Source organism: Podarcis filfolensis (assembly GCF_964270895.1).
Source record: "Podarcis filfolensis genome assembly, chromosome: 5".
Lineage (NCBI taxonomy): Eukaryota > Metazoa > Chordata > Lepidosauria > Squamata > Lacertidae > Podarcis > Podarcis filfolensis.
Window position 1 is genome coordinate 13784431 of NC_139608.1, and position 22299 is coordinate 13806729.

Here is a 22299-nt window from a genome sequence, read left to right on the forward strand (position 1 = left end):
GAAAAAGTTTGCTGACCCCTGACCTACCTCAATACTGTCTGCATGAACTAGCAATGGCTCTCCAGGGACCAAACCTGAGAACTTCTGCATAAAAATAGGGACGCGGGTGGCGCTGTGGGTTAAACCACAGAGCCTAGGACTTGCTGATCAGAACGTTGGCGGTTTGAATCCCCGCAACGGGGCGAGCTCCCGTTGCTCGGTCCCTGCTCCTGCCAACCTAGCAGTTCGAAAGCACGTCAAAGTGCAAGTAGATCAATAGGTACTGCTCCAGCGGGAAGGTAAACGGCGTTTCCGTGCGCTGCTCTGGTTCGCCAGAAGCGGCTTAGTCACGCTGGCCACATGACCCGGAAGCTGTACGCCGGCTCCCTCGGCCAATAAAGCGAGATGAGCGCCGCAACCCCAGAGTCAGCCACGACTGGACTTCATGGTCAGGGGTCCCTTTACCTTTACTTACATGCTCTATCACTGAGTTATGGCACTTCCAAGTTGAGGGTTAATCTATCTGTGCTTCATTGCTTTCAGTGGGGTGTTCACTGGAAATAATAATAATAATAATAATAATAATAATAATAAAAATAATAAAAATAATAATAATAATGGGTGGCAATCATATAAGTGATAAAACAATAGAATAAAACTAAATATATTATAAAACCAAAAACCTTTTATAACAATCTAAAAATATGCAAATGTGTACCCCCTCCCAATCAATAATTTGGTGCAGTCCCTTTTACAATCCTGTCTAGAGACAGAACTGGGCAAATGTTTCACAGCTGCTCCTACTTTGACATTTATTTCCTACCTTTAACATGGTGTGTACCCCTGCAATCTCTGCGTAGTGCAGGATCCATATTTAATCCAACAAATAGATAACACATATCAATGTTTGTTACTTAAATCTTCCAAGAAAAAGGACAGGAGTCATAAATCAAGGAAAGAAATAGCAGAAAAAGAAAACCCAGAAATTGTATCTTCTGTAAACCAATTATAACAAGCATCCAAGAATGTAAATCAGCATGAAATAAATTCTGTGAAGGATATTACTCTTCACATAGATTTTTTTATATATAAAAGGGAGGAAGAGTGGTAGTTTTCATAAACAAAAGTATGCTTTATACAAAGAGCTGTTATAAGATTTATACTGATCAAGGTCACAATCTACAGGGAAGAGCGTATATCCAGATCAGTCTGTTCCCATGGTTTTGGGTGGAAATGGTTTGCTGATCAATTTTGCATTAAAAATTGCAACGCTTGTAGACAGAGAAATTATGATCAGGGAAGACTGTTCTGCTGTCTCTGTTAATGGATAGATCCTTCTCTGGAAACAGAGGGGAAACATCAGGTCGGGTACAAAACAATGAGTCAGCACGCCTCCATTGCATCTGGAGCAGGACTGATTGCATCCTGAATTCAGTGCTTCCAGAGGTAATAAGATCCAGATGTGGAGTCTTAACCCCAAACAGCAGCTTCCTTAAGCTTCCAAGTTAAAACAAACTGGTCCCGATCCAGCCGGGGTTAAGTACATGCATCCCGCTGACTTCATGGGAGAGATCCGCAGGTGCCTACCTTTCTCCCACTGACATTAATGCAAGTAGGGAGCTATACTGTACAACCGAAGCTTATACATGTTTGATTAGAAGTTGAGTTTCATTGAGTTTAACACATAAGTGCTACAGGATTAAAACCTAATTTTGGCCCCTTATTTTATATTATTTCTGAGGCTGAAATAGCCTTTGACAAAGTAGAGTTTCCACACAGTGCTAAAGTAATGCACCTAAGGACATTGTCAAAATTTATTAGGTGCATTCCTAATACTTTTTTATGCAAGTTATTTTCTACATCACAGAGTCTGCGTCTCTCTCACTGTCTCTTACCACTGCTTGTTCCATGTAACATTACTATGCATTAACAATAATGAGTGCAAATTAATGAGAGTGTAAGGAATTATTAGGGAAGCGAGTGGCACTGTGGGTTAAACCACAGAGCCTAGGACTTGCCAATCAGAAGGTCAGTGGTTCAAATCCCTGTGACGGGATGAGTTCCTTTTGCTCCTGCCCACCTAGCTCCTGCCCACCTAGCAGTTCGAAAGCACGTCAAAGTGCAAGTAGATAAATAGGTACCGCTCTGGCAGGAAGGTAAATGGCGTTTCCGTGCGCTGCTCTGGTTTGCCAGAAGCGGCTTAGTCATGCTGGCCACATAACCCGGAAGCAGTACACCGGCTCCCTTGGCCAATAAAGCGAGATAAGCGCCGCAACCCCAGAGTCGGCCATGACTGGACTTAATGGTCAGGGGTCCCTTTACCTTTTAAGGAATTATTGGGAAACAGTAGGGTTTGTGTGTATGTTGTTTTTGTTGTTGTTTGTTGTTTTTACCTAAATGCAAAATAAGTCTACAATTACTGAGTGGTTTAGACTCAGCTACAGTGGCTTCTTCTTCTTCTTTGGTGATCACTCGTAGCCGAGTAAGATTGTCTTCCATAAACACGGTTTTAACGGCAACCACATTCTCAACCTACAGTGTACTTCGTCTTATAGAATCTAGGGCATGAAGGAGTTGTCATTTTCTAGGGCGGGGGAGACCCACAATCAATATTAGGACAGTACTTTTATTGGACCAACCAAAATATCACAAAGTAGCATTGAGACTTCCAGATTCTCCCAAACTCTTCATCTGTCTAGATGGAAAACATGGGGATGGGAGAGAGAGAGAGAAAGGTCAGCTGTTGATAAAGTCACCGAGTTTGATAAAAAAAGCCTAAGGCAGAATGTAGGAGAACGTAACAGACATTCAGAGGAGGATCTTTGAGGTACCTGTTGAGAAAGTGAAACATAACAATGTCCGATTCCCTGCTTTGGGTTTACAAAAACCAGCTGTTACTCAGGTTCGTCTCCATCCTTAGATAGGAGGAAAGCGGAAATAAAAATGGTCAGGATCAGAGTCCTGACGCCCCCCAGGACTTTCCTGGTATGCATGCCTGGTCTCTCAGGCCCCAGGGCATGTAAAGAGTTCAGCAGAGTAACTCAGCAGAGAGCTGGCAGAAATGAATCACATGAACAGCTCACTCCATCAGCAAATCTGCTTTACTGAAGCATTTGAATAAGCATAGGGGTTGCAAGTCCACGGCCAGATCCCTGGCTGGGTGCATAGTTCAAAAAGCAGTTACAGAGAGACACCAGTGAACTGCATAGCTTGAAAAGAAAAGAAAGACTGACTGACTCTCACACCTGGATACAACTATGTATGGAGGCCTCAGGCAGCCTGGGACCTTCCAGTAAACAATGAATTAGTATGAGAAAGGACTGCTGAGTCACTACAGTCCAGGAAGCACTCTGGGCCATTTTTAGGCACTGACAAAAATATGCTAGGAAATCTTTGTACCAACAGAGGTGAGACCTAGTTTCAGGTGCTATGTCAGGTAAAAGTGTCGATATGAGCAAAACTGGGTAGCTTTACCTAACAGGTAGAGGAAACATCCCATCAGACAACATCCTTTCTTCAAGTAGTTTAAAGCCTTGTTCCACTGTGAAATGGCTAAATTTGGCACTTTCCAAGTCACACAAAATATTATAGAGCAGGGCTAGCGAACGTGGTGCTCTCCAGATGTTGTGGACTACAACTCCCATCATTCTTCACCACTGGCTGCGCTGCCTGAGGCTGAGAGGAATTGTAGTCCAAAACATTTGGAGGGTACCTCGTTGCCCACCACTGATCTAGAGATGTTTGCCTGGATGTTCCACCACCACTGCTTCCCCACAGGTAATAATAATAATAATAATAATAATTATTATTATTATTATTATTATTATTATTATTATTATTATTATTTTATTTATACCCCGCCCATCTGGCTGGATTTCCCCAGCCACTCTGGGCAGCTCCCAATGCAACATTAAAAACACAATGAAACATCAAACATTAAAAACTTCCCTAAACAAGGTCTTTCCTTTCTATTCCCCATTTTTTAAAAAACTTGTTTATGCTCGTAGACTAATGCCTCTCCCTAGGAAAAATTACCAAAGCTTGCTTGGTGGCTTTGTGTATCTATCCCCTGCTATTTATCAGAAGAGATGCAACAGTTTACTATAAAAACCTACAATAAAACAGTAAAATAAGATATGCAATAAACCATTTGCACCAACAGAGGCTTCCTTCCCAGCAAAATAGCAGCTTGTTGATGGGCACAGGAGCAGTAATTTTCATTGGGATTCATCCTCCCCCTTTGATCACACAAGCACACAAACACGTGTCTCCTTTTTAAATTTTGTAAAAATAGAATGTGCTAATTACAATCACGCACAAATTCAAACATGCAGCCAGCAAGAATGTTTACCTGGCATGGAAAGTAAACTGGAAAGGATTGGATTGGATATGAAGAGGATTTGAGATAATTGTCTGCTGCAGAGGGACCATAATATCTGGGTCACAGATCAAACCTATTGGATTACAGCGGCATCCATAGATTCGAGGTTGTCCCTGCTGAATTAAGAAGAGCAATACACACACCCATCGGTGCTGATCTCTCTGTGAAAGAGTGGTCTGGCTTACTATATTTGGAGGGGGGTACTTCACTTTCTCATTTTTGCCCCGAAGGAGTAGAAATTATAGCTACAGCGGAAAGATTAAAGCAAACGCAAACAGGTTTCACAAAAAGCAATGATACGTCTCCTCTCCGAAATGACAACAGCTATAAAGACATTAGCAAGATTTGGCTAGTCAAGAAATTAGTCCTTATTCTGTTGGGAAATCAGACAGCTATGTACTATGTGAACAAGACAGGGGAAAGCAAAACCTGTCCGTCTGTATTGGGAGTAATTCAGGATGTTGAACCAGAGGCTCAAAAACAAGCTCCTTTTTTATTTTGCGAACAGGGCAGGGGAGGGAGAGCATCAGAGGAAACAATCTCCCTGTTCTCTTCCATAGTTAATGAATCCAGAGATGGAGGGCAGATTAATCTGTTTGCAATTACGAACAGATTTCTTCCCTCCATCCCACCGATGGTGTTGCAAATATTGTGAGCGTGCAAAATACATCCGAGTGGCCAAAAAATATTGGTGACAATTCAACTGAGGTTAAATAAATGACCCATTCCAGCATGAGCAGCCCAGCCAACACACAGACCCATTTGCTCTTCCTTCTGCCCCCTTAGTATGTGGTTTCCATGTACGTTTTGTGAGTCTTTACACTTGGTGTTGTCAGGGTAGAATCCAACATAACACTGTGGCAATCATTCCGTCAGTGCAGCTATTTCTGTTTGCACAACAAAATGTTCCCCTCCTTCTCCTCTTGTCATAAAAAGGTAAAGGTAAAGGACCCCTGACAGTTAAGTCTGGTCGCGAACGACTCTGGGGTTGCGGCGCTCATCTCGCTTTAGTGGCCGAGGGAGCTGGCGTTTGTCCGCAGTTTTTCCAGGTCATGTGGCCAGCATGACTAAGCCGCTTCTGGCGAAACCAGAGCAGCGCATGGAAATGCCGTTTACCTTCCCGCTGGAACGGTACCTATTTATCTACTTGCACTTTGACGTGCTTTCAAACTGTTGGGTTAACAGGAGCAGGGGCCCAGCAACGGGAGCTCACCCTGTTGCGGGGGTTTGAACCGCCGACCCTCAGATCGGCAAGCCCTAGGCTCAGTGGTTCAGATCACAGCGCCACCCGCGTCCCTCCTCTTGTCATACACACCCCTGAATATGTCTTAGGGGCACTCCCAAGCCTCTGGAGCACAGGGTACATGCTTGGGGGGGTGAGAGTCCCACTGTACAAGCAAAAACTTTGTGCCGCCAGAATTTTTAGTAGAATACAGCCCTCAGCATTATTATTCTTTTGTGTGAGAGATGAATTTGATGGGCGTTTTTGTGAGCTACAGTTCCAAGAGTTCCCAGGGAAGAGGGGATGGTTATTAAGCTGCTGTGATAATTGCAGCTTCCTGAGGGGGACAGTGGTCTCCTAACAACTCTCAGCCCCCTTAACAAGGATCCTTAACGACTCCTAACAAGCAGCCCCCTTAACAAGCAGTTCCCAGGATTCTTGGGGGAAAGCACAACTGTTTAACGTGGTGTGATGCTGCTCGAAATGTTGAGTGCAGATGGGGCCGAAGATAGTAAAGGTAAAGGTAAAGGGACCCCTGACCATTAGGTCCAGTCGTGGCCAACTCTGGGGTTGCGGCGTTCATCTCACTTTATTGGCCAAGGGAGCCGGCGTACAGCTTCCGGGTCATGTGGCCAACATGACTAAGCCGCTTCTGGCGAACCAGAGCAGCGCATGGAAACACCGTTTACCTTCCCGCCGGAGTGGTACCTATTTATCTACTTGCACTTTGACGTGCTTTCGAACTGCTAGGTTGGCAGGAGCAAGGACCGAGCCATGGGAGCTCACTCCATCACAGGGATTCGAACCGGCGACCTTCTGATCGGCAAGTCCTAGGCTCTGTGGTTTAACCCACAGCATGGTGCTGTTCTAAATGTCGAGTGCGGATGGGGCTGAAGATAATAGATGGAGCCTAAAAGTGTAGTTTCTTGAGGTGGTACAATGAATGGATTGTAGCACTTCAGGATACAGGTGGAAGATGCCTCTTTTTCCTTCCTTCTTTTTGTGGGTGGAAGTAGAAAGCTAGATCAGGAGGGAGAAGACTAAGGTAAGATTACCAGATTTTTTTCAATGAATCTGGGCACATTTTAAATACATACATACATACATACATACATACTACATGTTCGGGACATTGATGCTGCAGCAATGGTGGTGGCAGAGGGAAGGGAGGTTTCACACTGCCTTTCGGAGCAGCCCCATCCCAACTCCTACTTGCGTGTAAGCAGGAGGGGGCGGGGATCCCTCAGCTGGGAAGGGAGGCTTCCCGTTGCCTGTCTGAGAGATCCCTGCCCCCTCCTGCTTGCACGCAAGCTCTGATACAGCGTGAAGTCTCCCTTCACAGCTGAGAGATCCCCGCGCCGCTCCTGCTTGCACACAAGTAGGAGTTAGGAGGCTGCTCCAATAGGCAGCATGAAGTCTCCCTTCACAGCTTAGTTGCTGGGGTCAGGGAAGGTGGAGGCAGCCCGGAAGCTGCATCTTTGAGCCCCTGCACCACCATCTTATGGGGACTTCTGAGCAGCTCCTGAAGCCAGCCAGAGCCAACTGCTCCGGGCTGCTGAGACTGCCGGTGCTGCATTTCCCGGGGACATTAGATGAAATCCAGGGACATTCTGGCAATGGACTTAGTCACAAATCCGGGGACTGTCCCCGGGAAACAGGGACGTCTGGTAACCCTAGACTAAGGACCTCCTGATGTGCTTAGTTGTTGGGTTCCCAACTGTAGTCAGAAGTGGCACAGTCCATGCTGCCATTTCAGGACTCTACCACCTCATTCGGCTGCATATATGGATCAACTACAAAGCCTGCCATTCCATTAGGTTGAGTGAGGCAGCTGCCTGAGACAGCAGGCTTAGGATCTCATGAAAGAGTAGGAAATTGCTGGCTATTTAACGGTTGCTTTTGTGCATAGCTATTGTCAGCTATGAAAGAGCAGCAAATCGTTATATATATTTAGCTTTTGTATTGTTGTACTTTTACTGCTGGGGAGGGGGAAGATGCACTTGCGTGATTCTCTGCCTCAGGTGCCAAAATAACTTGATTGGCCCTGAATAGTATGCACCTTGAAGTGGGGGGCGCACACATCATTTGATGCTTTTGTCTTGGACCAACCCTCTAGATCAGGTCTAAGAGTTCACTGCATTAAAAAATATATATGATTTTTTAAAAGTCCAGGCTTTGCAAGTAGGATTCTACTGACACAAATGCGGTTGGTCAGAGATAACTGTCTTTTGGCCCAGGCCCAACTGCAGGGGGGAAAGGGGGCAAGAATGAGATTGTTACTGAGGCGTAAAAGACCACTGACTTTTAAGAATCAATTTTTCATACAGCACCTTGATTTTCTCAGTGTATCTGTTTCTTGGGAGCTGGACAGTAAATGTGAACAACCAACTATAGGCAGAGAATGATGGTTTAATACGGACATTCCTTATTCATATGCACTGATAGCTTTTTTTCTGTGGAGAGATGATGCCTAGTTCCCTCCCTTTTTCCTTTCTTTTTTTAAAAAAGGAAGGACAGATAATAGGGACAACAGCATACTATTTTGAAGGGTTTTTTTGAGAAGATGTCAAGATGAAAAAATGAAAATGTCAAAAAATGGGTTGATATACTATATTACTTACAGGCTGCTTGGTTGAGGGAAAACTGACCAAGTGATTTACTGAAGGCATTTACAGGACAGTCTTTAGATTACAGGGAAGATGAAAAATAAATGAAAATCTATTTCATGTTTACTTTAGTGCAGCCATTTAAGAGTGGCAGGAGGGACGCATCACAAGATGACAGGTCTGATATCCATATACAGTGGTTTACTTTCATATTTCTCTTAATTCAAACATGTGTGTGTGTGCGCTCAAAAACTGACACACAGAGAAAGAAAGAATGAATGATGGCTGACAACCAACAATACATTTGCCAGAAGCCTCCATTGTTATTCTTTTTGATCTTCTGCCCATTAACAGCTCACTGTGCAAGGAGAATTTGAGGTACTGGAAATGTTTTCCTTTCTTCATAGAATCATCGGATCTTAGAGTTGGAAGGGACCCAAGGGTCATCTAGTCCAACCCCCTGCAATGCAGGAATAATTAGTTAATTAATTCGCATTGTTTATACTTTTAGTGCGGTGGGGTGAATTTCAACCCCCCCACACACATACACACACAAAACTCAACAAAATATCTCTATATGTTATTAGCAATTCTAACTCCACTTACCTTATTCTTAACTCCACTGAAAAACTGGAACGTGTCCATAGGAGGGCAACCAAAATGGTCAAAGGCCTGGAAATGATGCCTTATGAGGAACGGCTAAGGGAGCTGGGCATGTTTAGCCTGGAGAAGAGGAGGTTAAGGGGTGATATGATAGCCATGTTCAAATATATAAAAGGATGTCACATAGAGGAGGGAGAAAGGTTGTTTTCTGCTGCTCCAGAGAAGCGGACACGGAGCAATGGATCCAAACTACAAGAAAGAAGATTCCACCTAAACATTAGGAAGAACTTCCTGACAGTAAGAGCTGTTCGACAGTGGAATTTGCTGCCAAGGAGTGTGGTGGAGTCTCCTTCTTTGGAGGTCTTTAAGCAGAGGCTTGACAACCATATGTCAGGAGTGCTCTGATGGTGTTTCCTGCTTGGCAGGGGGTTGGACTCGATGGCCCTTGTGGTCTCTTCCAACTCTATGATTCTATGATTCTACCTGGAATTAAGCCCCACAGAATTTATTATAGCTTACTTCTGTGCAGAAACATAGACAATTTGCACTGTTGGGCAGTAAAACTGGGCAACTACAAAAAAAAGAACAAGCTAACCCTAACTTTTTCATTACAGTTCTCTCCTGCTCTCTTCTGGGGTTTTACTCCACTTTTCAGCCCAAGAAAAAGGGAAATAAAAAGTTCCCAAAGCAGCTTACAAAGATCCGTAATAAAACAGTCCCTGATCTAGGGCTTCCAATCCGAAAAGAGAAAGAATCAAGAGGGAGGAGGGAGGGGGAAAGCTGTTGTAGCATCATGGGACGGCTGCTGCTAGATGGCAGTCAAAAGAGTTTATATTAGTATGTTACATTATGGTGGGTTTTTAAAGCACTTCAGGTAGAAATCTGCCGTTGGTGTAAATGAAAGAGACAGGGAGAAACTTGCTATGGAAAAGTCAGGACCTGGGACAGCTCCCAGAAACAAGGGGAAGATGCTGAAATGCAGGTCCATTGAGTGCATAAAGGGGCAGCCCTGTGACTTGGTTCTTGACAGCCTAGCATCCCTTGGTGGCCAATGAACATCCCTGATGGGAGTTGTAGTCCAGAAACACCTGGAGGACACCACACCAACTACCCTTGAGTTACACCTTCTTCCTTGTCTGCCAGAAGCTTATTGGGAGTGAGTGGCCCTGGGCTATGCAAGTAAGGCAACACTATGGATTCTTCATCATTGCCTGAGGAATAATAATTATAATAATACCCACCCATTTTGGCGGCTTACAGCTTATCTAAAAACATAACAGAAACATCAAGCATTAAAAACCTCCCCAAGCAGGGTTGCCTTCAGATGTCTTCTAAAAGTTGTATACAGTGGTACCTCGGGTTAAGTACTTAATTCGTACCAGAGGTCCGTTCTTAACCTGAAACTGTTCTTAACCTGAAGCACCACTTTAGCTAATGGGGCCTCCCTTCTGCCACACCACCAATGCGTGATTTCTGTTCTCATCCTGAAGCAAAGTTCTGGGTTAGCAGAGTCTGTAACCTGAAGCGTATGTAACCTGAAGCGTATGTAACCCGAGGTACCACTGTAGTTCTTTGTCTCCTTGACATCTGAAGGGAGGGTGTTGCACAGGGAGGGCGCCACTACCGAGAAGGCCCTCTGCCTGGTTCAAATCCACAGCCGTAGGGTGACAATCCATAGCTGAATCCTTTTTCTCTGGGTATTCTGCAGAGCCTTCTTCTTCAGATGAGCTCTCTGGCCATGCTGTGGTCTGCTGAGATACTACCATCAATTTCTTCTTTGCAACACAATTACTGCTCAAGGTTTCTGGAGGAGTCCAGAACATTTTTGGAGGGATTTCTGCAAGGTGGGAAATCACAGAGGGACCATACCCACCCCGTTATCTGTCTAACAGTACAGCTGTAGCTTGGTAAAACAGTTCAGGAGGAGAACATGAGGCAGATGAACGGGAGCATTAGCAGACACATCCATCAGTATACAGTGGTGCCCCGCAAGATGAATGCCTCGCAAAACGAAAAACGCACAAGACGAAAGGGTTTTTCGGTTTTTGCGTCACTTCGCTAGACGATTTTCCCTATGGGCTTGCTTCGCAAGACGAAACATCTTGCGAGTTCTTGCGAGTTTGTTTCCTTTGTTCCTTTGTTTCCTTGTTTTCTTAAAGCCGCTAAGCCGCTAATAGCCGTGCTTCGCAAGACGAAAAAACCGCAAGACGAAGAGACTCGTGGAACGGATTAATTTCGTCTTGCGAGGCACCACTGTAGAGGCAGTTATGTGAATGCTAAAAGCAACTAACTCTGTTGTATATTAACTGGCCTGAGAAAATTTTATTCAGGGGCACAAGGACATTTCTGTTGCTCTTCTCCTTCTCCCTTGTTCTTTTTAAAGCAAGAGGCAGAGAAGTAAGACTGCCTCCTTCTCTGCCATTTTTGTGAAACTTTTGCTTTCCTCCTCCCGAATGGGTACACTTGTTGTTGTTTCCAGTTCAATCTTTATCAGTTTATAAACAATACGTCCAATCACCTTAAAACACCAAAACACACAAGCATTACAAGCAAACCACTACCAATACAAAAAAAGGACAATATAACCCAAAAAAAGAAAAAAAAATGTAACTTTCTTCTCCGACTGATGACTTCTGACCTCCTCAGCGTGGATCCTTTATTTCCTTATTAACTGCATCTGTTTTTCAGTAAACCTCACCAATTTTAAATGTTGTTTGCATTCTTTTTAACTTGTGTTATTACAGGAGTTAATCAAAGCATATTAAAGATTTGGTATGGGGACAGTGTTCTTTTAAATGTAGTCTATAGATGTCCCATTCTTTGTTAAACTTTTGGATCAACCAGTCTCTGACCTTTTCTTTCATGTTTGCTAATTCTATATACTCAAATAATTTAACTTGCCGCTCCTCTTTAGGTAAAGGGACCTCTGACCATTAGGTCCAGTCGTGACCGACTCTGGGGTTTCAGCGCTCACCTCGCTTTATTGGCCAAGGGAGCCGGCGTACAGCTTCCGGGTCATGTGGCCAGCATGACTAAGCCGCTTCTGGCGAACCAGAGCAGCACACGGAAACACCGTTTACCTTCCCGCCAAAGCGGTACCTATTTATCTACTTGCACTTTGATGTGCTTTCAAACTGCTAGGTTGGCAGGAGCAGGGACCGAGCAACTGGAGCTCACCCCGTCACGGGAATTCGAACCACTGACCTTCTGATCGGCAAGTCCTGTGGTTTAACGCACAGCGCCACCCGCATCCCATCGCCACTCCTCTTTAGCAGGTGTTTAATCTCCTTTCCACCCTTTGGCTGTCAGCATTCTCGCCGTGGTTGATGCATACATAAAAATCCTCCTTCCTTCTTTTGGAGTGTCTGATGCCATAATACCTAGAGGAAGGCTTCAGGATTTTTGGTAAACGTTAATTTAAACATTTTTTAAAGTTCATTATAAATAAGTTCCCTAAAGCTTTTTATGTTTTTACAGCTCCACTACATGTAGTGCATTGTTCCCTCCACAACTTCAATCCTAAAAGAAGCTCAACAACTTTGGTCGGCCCTCATGGCCTGTCACTTCATCAAATCTGGCCCTCTTTGGAAAAAGTTTGGACACCCCTGCTCTAGTTCTTTACACTTCCAGCAAAGGTTTGAACTGGTTTCATACATTTTAGCCAGTCTGCTGGGTGTAATGTACCATCTGTGCTTGTTGTTTTTAGCGCCTTGGAGACTGCATCTTTTCGCTCCACTTCTCCTCTGTTTAAAGAAAATGATAAATAAACTTGATCTTTTGACATGGCAAAGTTTTCTCCCTTGCTACCCCTCTGCAGTTTGGCCCCCTTTGATTACACATGGACTGGAATGGTATGCTATTGCTTTTCGCCAAGGCTCTAGGGGGCTATGCTGCCAATGTTAAAACATGGTCCAGACATGCTTTGAACAATCATCTGGATAAGCCCTGGAACTATCAAGCAAGCAAAAGTAGCTTACAGATCTCCGTATTTAGCAAGTGAGTTACAAAGGTATTAGGAAACGCTATCGTACTCTTCCATAGAGCAGGGAAAGCAAAAGCAGTTGAGCAGATCGTCATAAGATTAGGAGGGAATCAGTCTGAAAAGGAGGAAAACCTGAGAACCAATTTGCTGAGATTTTGCTACAACTTAGTCGCAGGTTTGTGTGTGTGTGCACACCTATCAGAACACATCATACTCTAAAAGTAGAAAATGGGTGGCTAACTACCAGAAAATGATTGATTCCCTCCCCCAGTCCTATTGCTTAGCTGCGGTACAGTCAATAGCCTACGGAGGAACGATCAATATAGCTATTATCAACTGTTGACTACAGTTTGCAAAAGCAATAATCGCCTTTAAAATCTTTTTGCAGCAGTCTCAGTGATCATCAAGTTTGTTAAGGTGTTGAAGTTCTGAGTTGAGTTAGCTCATCTTTAAAATGCCAAAAAAATATATTGAGGCTGTGGGACTTCTTTATCTAATTTTTTATTTAATGAAGGGTCTGTCCACTGCTAGAAGTCTGCTGTGAGCTAGCACTGTGTGTTGAGGCAGAATTACCCAGGATCTGCAGAAAGAAAAATAATAGGGACCAGTAGAATTACTTTGCCCGCCTATAACTGTATTCGCTTTTAACATGCAAGGCTGATCATTATCAGGATGTGATCACTTTAGAAAGAGAGAGAGGGAGCCATAGCTGTTTCCTTCCCAGCTGCAATTCCTATGGAAATCACTCCTCTGAAGCTGTTATATGCATTGAAAGTTTCCTTTGGTATCAAGGAATAGAAGCCATTTTCACTGGGCCCACAGAAGGGGAGGAAAGGGTTAAACTGCCCCTTTCTGTCTGCTGTGATCTCAGCGATTATCCCCCCATCAGAGGCTGCTATTTGCATTTTTTAAAAACAAAACAAAACACAGCAACAACAAAGGTGCACATTAAATGCAAAAATGGATATGACATCTCATCTAGCTTGGCCTTCGTTGTGGAACCCTTGGATGAATTTCCCAAAATCTCTAGGAGTCACACACACAAAGTACAATTTGCAAACTACAGCCATATATACATAATAATCATGGCAAATGTTTTTAAAATGAACTCCGTTCCATTTTCTACTCTTTTTTTTTAAAAAGAAGCAAGATCTGGGTCTTGAATTATTGCTGAGTCTTACATCTCCACCACTACAATCTAAAGCGGGAACCCTGAGTGCGAAGTATTTCAAAGCAGTTTCAAACAGGTGGGGCGGTCTTGCCTATTGCGGTAAAATTGCAAGGTGCCTCAATAAAGCAAAATGAAAATATTTTTCTGCCTTCCCACTGCCATGGCTTGGTTCTAGCAGCACTTTTCGTCCCGGCATTGTGATGTTGATTTTTGCATGCATAATGTACGATTATTATCACAACCCCAAAAATGCAGATGACAGATAACAAAAGGCATTATTACAATAATGTGCAGTGTCTTGCTGATTTTTATATGCTCGCTAAATGCAGCAGAACATATGCTCACGGGGGTTTTAACCGCCGCTTCCGTAATAGGCAGTGCTATGAATGAAATTACATTTATGACACAGCTTTAATAGACATTTTAATAATGCCCGTTCGTCTATCTCAGCTGTCAACAGAGATGTGATAATTCATTGTTCGGTATTGGGAGAAATGTGACCATTACAGAACTAGGAAGGAGATATGTCTGCTGCGTATACCCTGCATGCTATCCAGCGCTAGGTGTTAAATGGCCTTAGAACAATCTTTCACTTCAGCACTTTGACTTGCATATTTGTTTTCTGTTTTCCAAGGAGCATAATTCTGAACCCAGCCTATTTCCGTAACCACCTGCGCCAAGCTGCTGTGTTCCGATGTTTGGAGAGATATTCCGAGGCTGCGAGGTACGTCTTGGATTAATTGGGCAGCCTTCCTACATGGAATAAATGAATTCCCCACTGTTTCTTCATTATATCTGTTGCTCCTTGGAAGAGCTGAGGAGGGTGATTGAAGTGGCAAACAGGCTCATTATGGGATCAGCGAGTTTCTCCCATTTCGAACCTTATTTCCATTTATACTGCTGGTCTACTGAGACCAGTATAGCCTACTCGGGCTGGCAGTGGCTTCTCAAGGCTCTTGCCTGACGCAGCCATCTGTGATGCTTTTAACTGGAGATGGGGGAGAACAAATCCAGGGCTTTCTGAATGCCAGGCATCTAGTCTACCAGTAGGAGCAAAAGAATCTTACACTGAGACAGACTCATTATGAAGGAATGGGTCTCTGTACAGTCAGTTTAAAACTGAACTTAACCCCCCCCCCTTCTTCTTTCTCCAAGAAAGCACTCTAAAATGCATAAAACTTGAGCTCTTGAGCAAATGCATAAATGAACTCTCTCCCTTATCAGTCACAGCAAGGGATAACCCTGGCTGGTCTAGGGGAACAGAGCAGACGTCAGTGCCTTATCTTATATGCTGACCACAAAAGATGCACAGACCGGAGTGCGTATACAAGCTGACGTGGCTGGGGAAGGGGGAGAGGGTGTCTGGAGGATATATATACTGCATGAAACTTCTCATTTCTTTGGACTTGATCATGCAAGTGCCTTCTGCTATCCGGAGAGCAGAATAAACTCTTTCTTTGAATCAACCTCAGCGTCATTTGCGGATAGCAGAAGGCACTTACGTGATCAAGTCCACAGCAAGTTTGTATACGCAGGTTGACATCACAGATGTTCCTGCTCCGGCACTCTTAACCATAAAAAGGGATTTCCTTCCTGCACTCCTGACCATAAAAGGATCTTCCTCTTCCTACTCTTATCTTGGAGGAAGAGGTCATCATCTCCGGGAACACGCTTCTGGCGTTGCTCCCGGACTCCGGTCTGTGCGTCTTTTGTGATTGATAAGGGAGAGAGTTTGTTTATGCATTTGCTCAACAGCTCAAGTTTTATGCATTTTAGAGTGTTTTCTTGGAGAAATAAGAAGGAGGGGGGTTAAGTTCAGTTTTAAACTGACTGTACAAAGACCCATTCCTTCAATTAGTCCATCTAACTCTGTATTGTCCACCCTGGCTGGCAGAATCCTCCAGGGCTTCAGGCAGTGGACATTCCCAGTCCTGTCTGGGGATGTCAAGAACTGAACCTGGGACTTTGGGCGTGCAAGGCAGATGATCCACCACTGAGTTGCAGTCTTTTTCCATTCCCTAATTTCTCCGTGTTCCTTAATTCCCAAGACCGCTTCCCTCTGGTTCCCCAGACTATTTTGAGAACCACAATGAATTCAGGAGAGGGAGAAATTCTTGCAACTCGCGTTGGATTCCCAAGTTTCAAATTCATACCTCCTTAATGCGATTGTTTGCATATTTTCCTATTATGGGCGATGCTGTCATACTTATGGATTCTATAAGGGGTGGGGGGATGAGAGTATGGCTCTGCTAATTAGAACTAATGAAAAGATTGTGAATCATCCATCTTGCCAATGATTAATCAGTCAAAACAATCCGTTGCTGAAATGTGCATGGGAGGGGAAAACACAGGATTCTTAAGAGAATGAAGGATATTATTATAGAAAAACAAGAGGACATTACGCTGCAATGTGCCTTCCAGCCAGTGGTGTAGCAAGGTCAGATGGTACCCAGTGTGGAAAATTTCTTGTCACCCCCCCACACACACACTGAAATTGACACCCAGGGTGGATAACACCCACTGCACCCTCCTTGCTCTGCCCCTGCTTCCAGCATCCTCCAGCATTCCAGCTATTCCTATTTTTCTTTTCCATGTGACATTAAACATTCCATAATTACTGCGCACATTCAGCTATGGGCTATTTGAGAGACTTAAAGTTCCTTGTTCTTCCATAAACCTTGAGGTTCCTCCAAACCTGCTGATACCTCCCTCGTGTTTCTCAGTGGGACCCCACCTGGCTACAGTCGTATTATCACTCACCCCACCTGAGTTCAATTGATCCTTTAACAAATAACGCATCATTAAGAGGAAAGGCTGCCTTTAAGATTTTAATTTTCAGTCCCCATTACATGGATGTGCCAGAATCAAAACAATTCCACAACAAACATGTGCACCCTGCGATTGAATTCCTCACCAATTAAAACTTGCCTCTGCCAAGTAACAGAAGCTGTATTTGATCCACAGACCCTCAAAGTGTCCCTATTTTCCAGGGACGGTCCTGGATTTACAGAAGCCATCATGGTTTCTGATTTGATCCTAGAATGTCCCGCTTTTCCTTAGCACATCCCTATTTTCATCAGAGGAATGTTGGAGGGTATGGGGTTATGTACCCCACACCCCTGAGCCAAGGAGATAAGTAACTCTACAACCTTTAGAAGACATCTGAAGGCAGCCCTGTATAGGGAAGTTTTAAAATGTTTAATGTTTTATTATGCTTTTATATATGTGGGAAGCTGCCCAGAGTAGCTGGGGCAACCCAGTCAGATGGGTGGGGTATAAATAAACTACTACTACTACTATGGAATAGGACATCCCAATTTTCATCGGAGAAATGTTGGAGGGTAAGGATCAATCTACCAACAAAACAAAGGCAAATCTTGGAAGTCATCAAACTTGATTTGGTACACTGACTGTTGCTTAATGCTGGTTTAAGGCTAACAAGAATTCTTCAAAGTTGCAAAATCTGAAAATATTTTAAATTCTTAAATATGTAAAACTTGGGGTTCAAATCTGCCATTATGGTCATGCAACTGACCACCACTTCTGCAACTCTCCTATGCAATTCCCTGTGCACTCTCAAAATTTGCTCCAAGGGCTTGGGAGACCCTCTGGAGCAGATTCTGAAGGTGGGGGGGGGAGGAGAGGAAAAGGTAGTGCTGCTGTGCAAGTGGAACCCTGCAACCACATCTGTGCCCCAAAAAGATTTCCTAGCATTATTATAAAACACAAACTGCTCTGAGTGCATTGGCCAAAAGTCCCTGCATAAATGGAGCATGTCCCTGTGACTGCAATTTGTCCAGAATATCCCAGACGTGTCTAGGAACTTGATGAGTATCATTATTTCCCTTAAAAAAAAAAAAAAACAAAAAAAACTCCAAAACGTTTGTGTCCTGAACTTTACTTCTAAAACTATGACAACCCTACTTTCTCTGATTTTAATACTGAAGTTTAATTTGTTCAAACCCAGCCTGGGAACAGGTGGTTAAAGTTGGGTAATCATCATCATCACTAGCTGCTGGTGGACTCTAGATCACATCCAGCAGGGCACTTCTTAGGCTAATCTTACAATCACTACAGTCCAGCAGAAGTGTGGGAGACACAAGAGAATCCCAAGACGCTGTTCTGCAGATGTCAAACAGTGAAAATGTTGTGGGGGAGTTTCTAAATTGGGTTTGCTTTGATGGTGGGAGAGAGATGGATGAAGTAATAGGAGAGCAACTCAGAGCCTGACAGAAAGGCTAATGATTTCTCCCCCAAGTGAGATAGAGTCCCAAGCTAGCTTGTGAGGGGACTGCGACGAGGAGTTACACTAGAATTATAGCAGGAATAACATGCCCATAAAGAGGGAACGTTAAGGTTAATGTGCCGGCTGTAAATCTTTAATGAACCGACACCGGTGTCCAGAAATATCTGCCTTTGAAATTAAGAGTCAAGGTCTGTTCTTAGATATACAAGTGGAGACACTCGTAAATTCGCGGATGGGCTCTTTTGTGTGTGAATGCCTTCTCTGTGGCTGTTATCATCTCTCTCTCTCTCTCTCTCTCTCTCACACACACACACACACACACACTCACACTGATGCAGTATTCATATACACATGCACCATTCCCATAGACTCATGCACACACATAACCCAATAAATTGATCAGCGGTTCAATAGTGCTGCCATCTGCATTGACAGTTTGCAGAATTTTTGAGCAGTTGGAATGTTTGAACCTCTGATAATAAAAATAATAGCAAGTATGGATATATGTAGCTTCATTTATTGACCACTTCCTATGATAACAAAATGACTGCTTATATAAAAACAATGTGAAAAAATTATGGGTGAAAGAATTTATGTGTACAATTATATATAAAAAAATATGGAGGAATGCCCCCCCCCCAATTGCCTGCTGAGCAACTATACTTATATTTTACTGGCACTTGCCTGTGTCTTTTTGAACATATCTTCATAACCACAAGGACTAGCATTATTTGTTTATTTTTAAGCCAAAAAAATTGAGATTCTCATGAATCTGTTTCAGCTGTCAGATTGACTGTGGTAATGTATGTATGCTCTGATTTACTGCAAGTTGTTGTCCTTTAGTCGTGTCCGACACTTCATGATCCCATGGACCAGAGCACGCCAGGCACTCCTGTCTTCCACTGCCTCCCGCAGTTTGGTCAAACTCATGCTGGTAGCTTCGAGAACACTGTCCAACCATCTCGTCCTCTGTCGTCCCCTTCTCCTTGTGCCCTCCATCTTTCCCAACATCAGGGTCTTTTCCAGGGAGTCTTCTCTTCTCATGAGGTGGCCAAAGTATTGGAGCCTCAGCTTCAGGATCTGTCCTTCCAGTGAGCACTCAGGGCTGATTTCCTTAAGAATGGATAGGTGTGATCTTCTTGCAGTCCATGGGACTCTCAAGAGTCTCCTCCAGCACCATAATTCAAAAGCATCAATTCTTCGGGGATCAGTCTTCTTTATGGTCCAGCTCTCACTTCCATACATTACTACTGGGAAAACCATAGCTTTAACTATACGGGCCTTTGTTGACAAGGTGATGTCTCTGCTTTTTAAGATGCTGTCTAGGTTACTGAAAGTAGAGAACGGTTTTTATGCTACCCAGTCCTACCATGCTGCATGTCGAGAAGATGGCTAACATCAGAGGTAGGCAAAGTTGGGCACCTGCTTAGCAACCCTGCAGGGCATGTATTGCCACTCTCTGGAGCTTCCTGTCCCTTGTCCTTTATGATGACGATGTCGTCTCTCCACTGGATCCAGGAATCAGAAGTAACATTCAGACTAACCCACCACCACCCCCTGGGGGAAAAAACCCACCAAAAACCAAAATACAACAAACTTGAAGTATGGGTCATTCATCTTTCTTCTGATTTAAAAACATGCATGCTACCTAACTCAACTGCATCATCATATTCTGTCTTTTCTTTTTATAATTAGCCAAAACACTTGAAGCTGCTGTTCCTGTGTTCAAAACACAGTTGCCTATTTTCCCCCAAGGGTGCTCTGCAAGCTAATAGCAGATAACCTGCTATTAGGACAGATACACAGAGCAGATTGGCTGGTGCACTGATTCCATATCGCTTTATCCTCCTTTACAAGGAAACTGCAGATTGAACAGACCATAGTTTCCTATGTCACTCTGAATCATTTCCATATATCTGTCAGTGACCACTTAAAATGTGAAGTTGCCCAGTAAGTGCAGAGCAATTCCCTTCAGTCACAGTACATTCTCTGGACATTTCCAGCACGCTGTTAAATTTTGCTAACCATCCAAGGTTTAAATATCTTTCCTATCCGAGGCATTTGACGCTATCCAAAGTGCTGTCAGTTCTTTCATTTGGAAAGCGTTTTGAGAACCACCGAAAGCAGCTGCTCCATTCACTGATGATGTGCTTCTTCCCAGTCTGACAACAAATCTGGAACATGAATTTAGGCTATGAACCTCAGGAGCAAGCCAAAGAACAAGGAGACTTGACCAGCAGATGAAAACATTTGGCATCCCTGTGCTTTCATGTGACGGTGGGCTAAAAGGAGTTGCCTCCACACATAGCACTTTAAACAATCTAATTCACTAAGACTATATTTCTCCCTGCTGTGTAAATGAAGCAGCCTTGGATCAATTGAACCTGCCAAGATATCACAGCTCTAATATCCTGTGGAAAAGTCAGAGCAGGCACATCTCTTCCTATCCTTCTGCTTTCTCTCAAAGAAACTTTTTTTTCTCTTCTTCCTTACAAAAATAAATCGCAAGCGGTGCCACCTCAGAGTCTATGGATGTCAAGCGGTCCTGACATTTTGCCAAGCGTCCATCAAATTGTACTTACAAATCTCCTCAGACTTACTCTAGCTAGAATCCTCTACGCTAAAACACAGAAAGCAAACTGATAAGAGCTAGTTAGAAAGCTACGAGAACAGTTATTTGTCATTAAATTGACAATGATGCTAAAGGGGTAAAGAGCCTACAAAGAAATATCGAGGGTAAGATGGTGACAGCAGAGCTTACGTTGCCGGCATTGCGTGCTCCTATTACCTTTGATCCACCGTTCAGCAGGTTTTGCAGATTTTTAAAGCATTTAAAAGCAACAGCTGAAAACCCGAAACTATTGTGTGGGTAGGGATCACCATCGGCAACAATGCCTTAAAAATCAAACATTTTTTGAGGAGGGTGGGAGGGATATTTATGGTCTTCTACCACAAATATATGTCAAACTTTACTGAGTTTTGCTGGAGGACCATGATAGAGAATAGATCCACCAGCGAGTTTTCACCTCCTACAAGGAGAAAAAGAAGGACAGAAACATCATGGACTGTTACCAAGAGGTATCGGAATATTGTAAGTGGACTTCTGTTCTGAGGGTGCCCAGGACAGGTAAGGCTTGGAGCATCTCCTGTCTGTTAGGCCCAGAGGCTCCAGGCAAAACCCAAGGGCCTGGAACACCTAGGTATCCAGCACTCAAAACCACCTTTTGAAATGTTTTCCACTAGTCATGGAGTTTCGGGTATTTCCTACCAGAGCTGAGGAGGCAAGGAGACCTCCACTGGAGAGAAAAGGTCAAATAATATTTATTTATTTATACATACATACATACACACATACATACATACATACCCCACCCATCTGGCTGGGTTTCCCCAGCCACTCTGGGCAGCTTCCAACAGAATATTAAAATATAATAGTCTATTAAACATTAAAAGCTTCCCTAAACAGGGCTGCCTTCAAATGTCTTCTAAAAGTCTGATAGTTGTTCTTCTCTTTGACATCTGGTGGGAGGGTGTTCCACAGGGCAGGTGCCACTACCGAGAAGGCCCTCTGCCTGGTTCCCTGTATCTTGGCTTCTCGCAGGGAGGGAACCGCCAGAAGGCCCTCGGTGCTGGACCTCAGTGTCCGGGCAGAACAATGGGGGTGGAGACGCTCCTTTAAGTATACTGGACCGAGGCCGTTTAGGGCTTTAAAGGTCAGCACCAACACTTTGAACCAGCACCAACATGCTCAGAAACGTACTGGGAGCCAGACCGGTGTTATGTGATCTCAGCGGCCACTCCCAGTCACCAGTCTAGCTGCCGCATTCTGGATTAGTTCTAGTTTCTGGGTCACCTTCAAAGGTAGCCCCACATAGAGTGCATTGCAGTAGTCCAAGCGAGAGATAAATATCAACCTGATGAGCAATGAAGAGAATGGAAGCAAAGGATGCCTTTTCTGTGAACACAGAACTGAGGGACAGTGGTGGGGAGTGACTGTGACTGTGACCTCCACCGTCCCCAGGGAAACACTCCGAAAGGACCCCTCTGCAGATTAGATCAGAGAAAGCTACCACTGACATTCATCAGGTTCTGCTGAAGCCTGTAGGAAA

The 22299-nt window shown here is 43.9% G+C and overlaps 1 protein-coding gene and 1 long non-coding RNA gene across 2 annotated transcripts in view; both read left to right on the plus strand.

Moving 5' to 3' along the window:
* The window catches only part of LOC310762476, a 531937-nt gene that overhangs the window by 315168 nt on the left and 194470 nt on the right, over positions 1-22299 (plus strand). The gene's annotated exons all lie outside the window — the stretch shown is intronic.
* The window catches only part of SPATA16 (spermatogenesis associated 16), a 163248-nt gene that overhangs the window by 53298 nt on the left and 87651 nt on the right, over positions 1-22299 (plus strand). The window contains exon 4 of the mRNA XM_083613339.1: positions 14579-14668. Coding sequence (XP_083469465.1) covers positions 14579-14668 — 90 coding nt within the window. The remainder of the gene's footprint in view (positions 1-14578; positions 14669-22299) is intronic.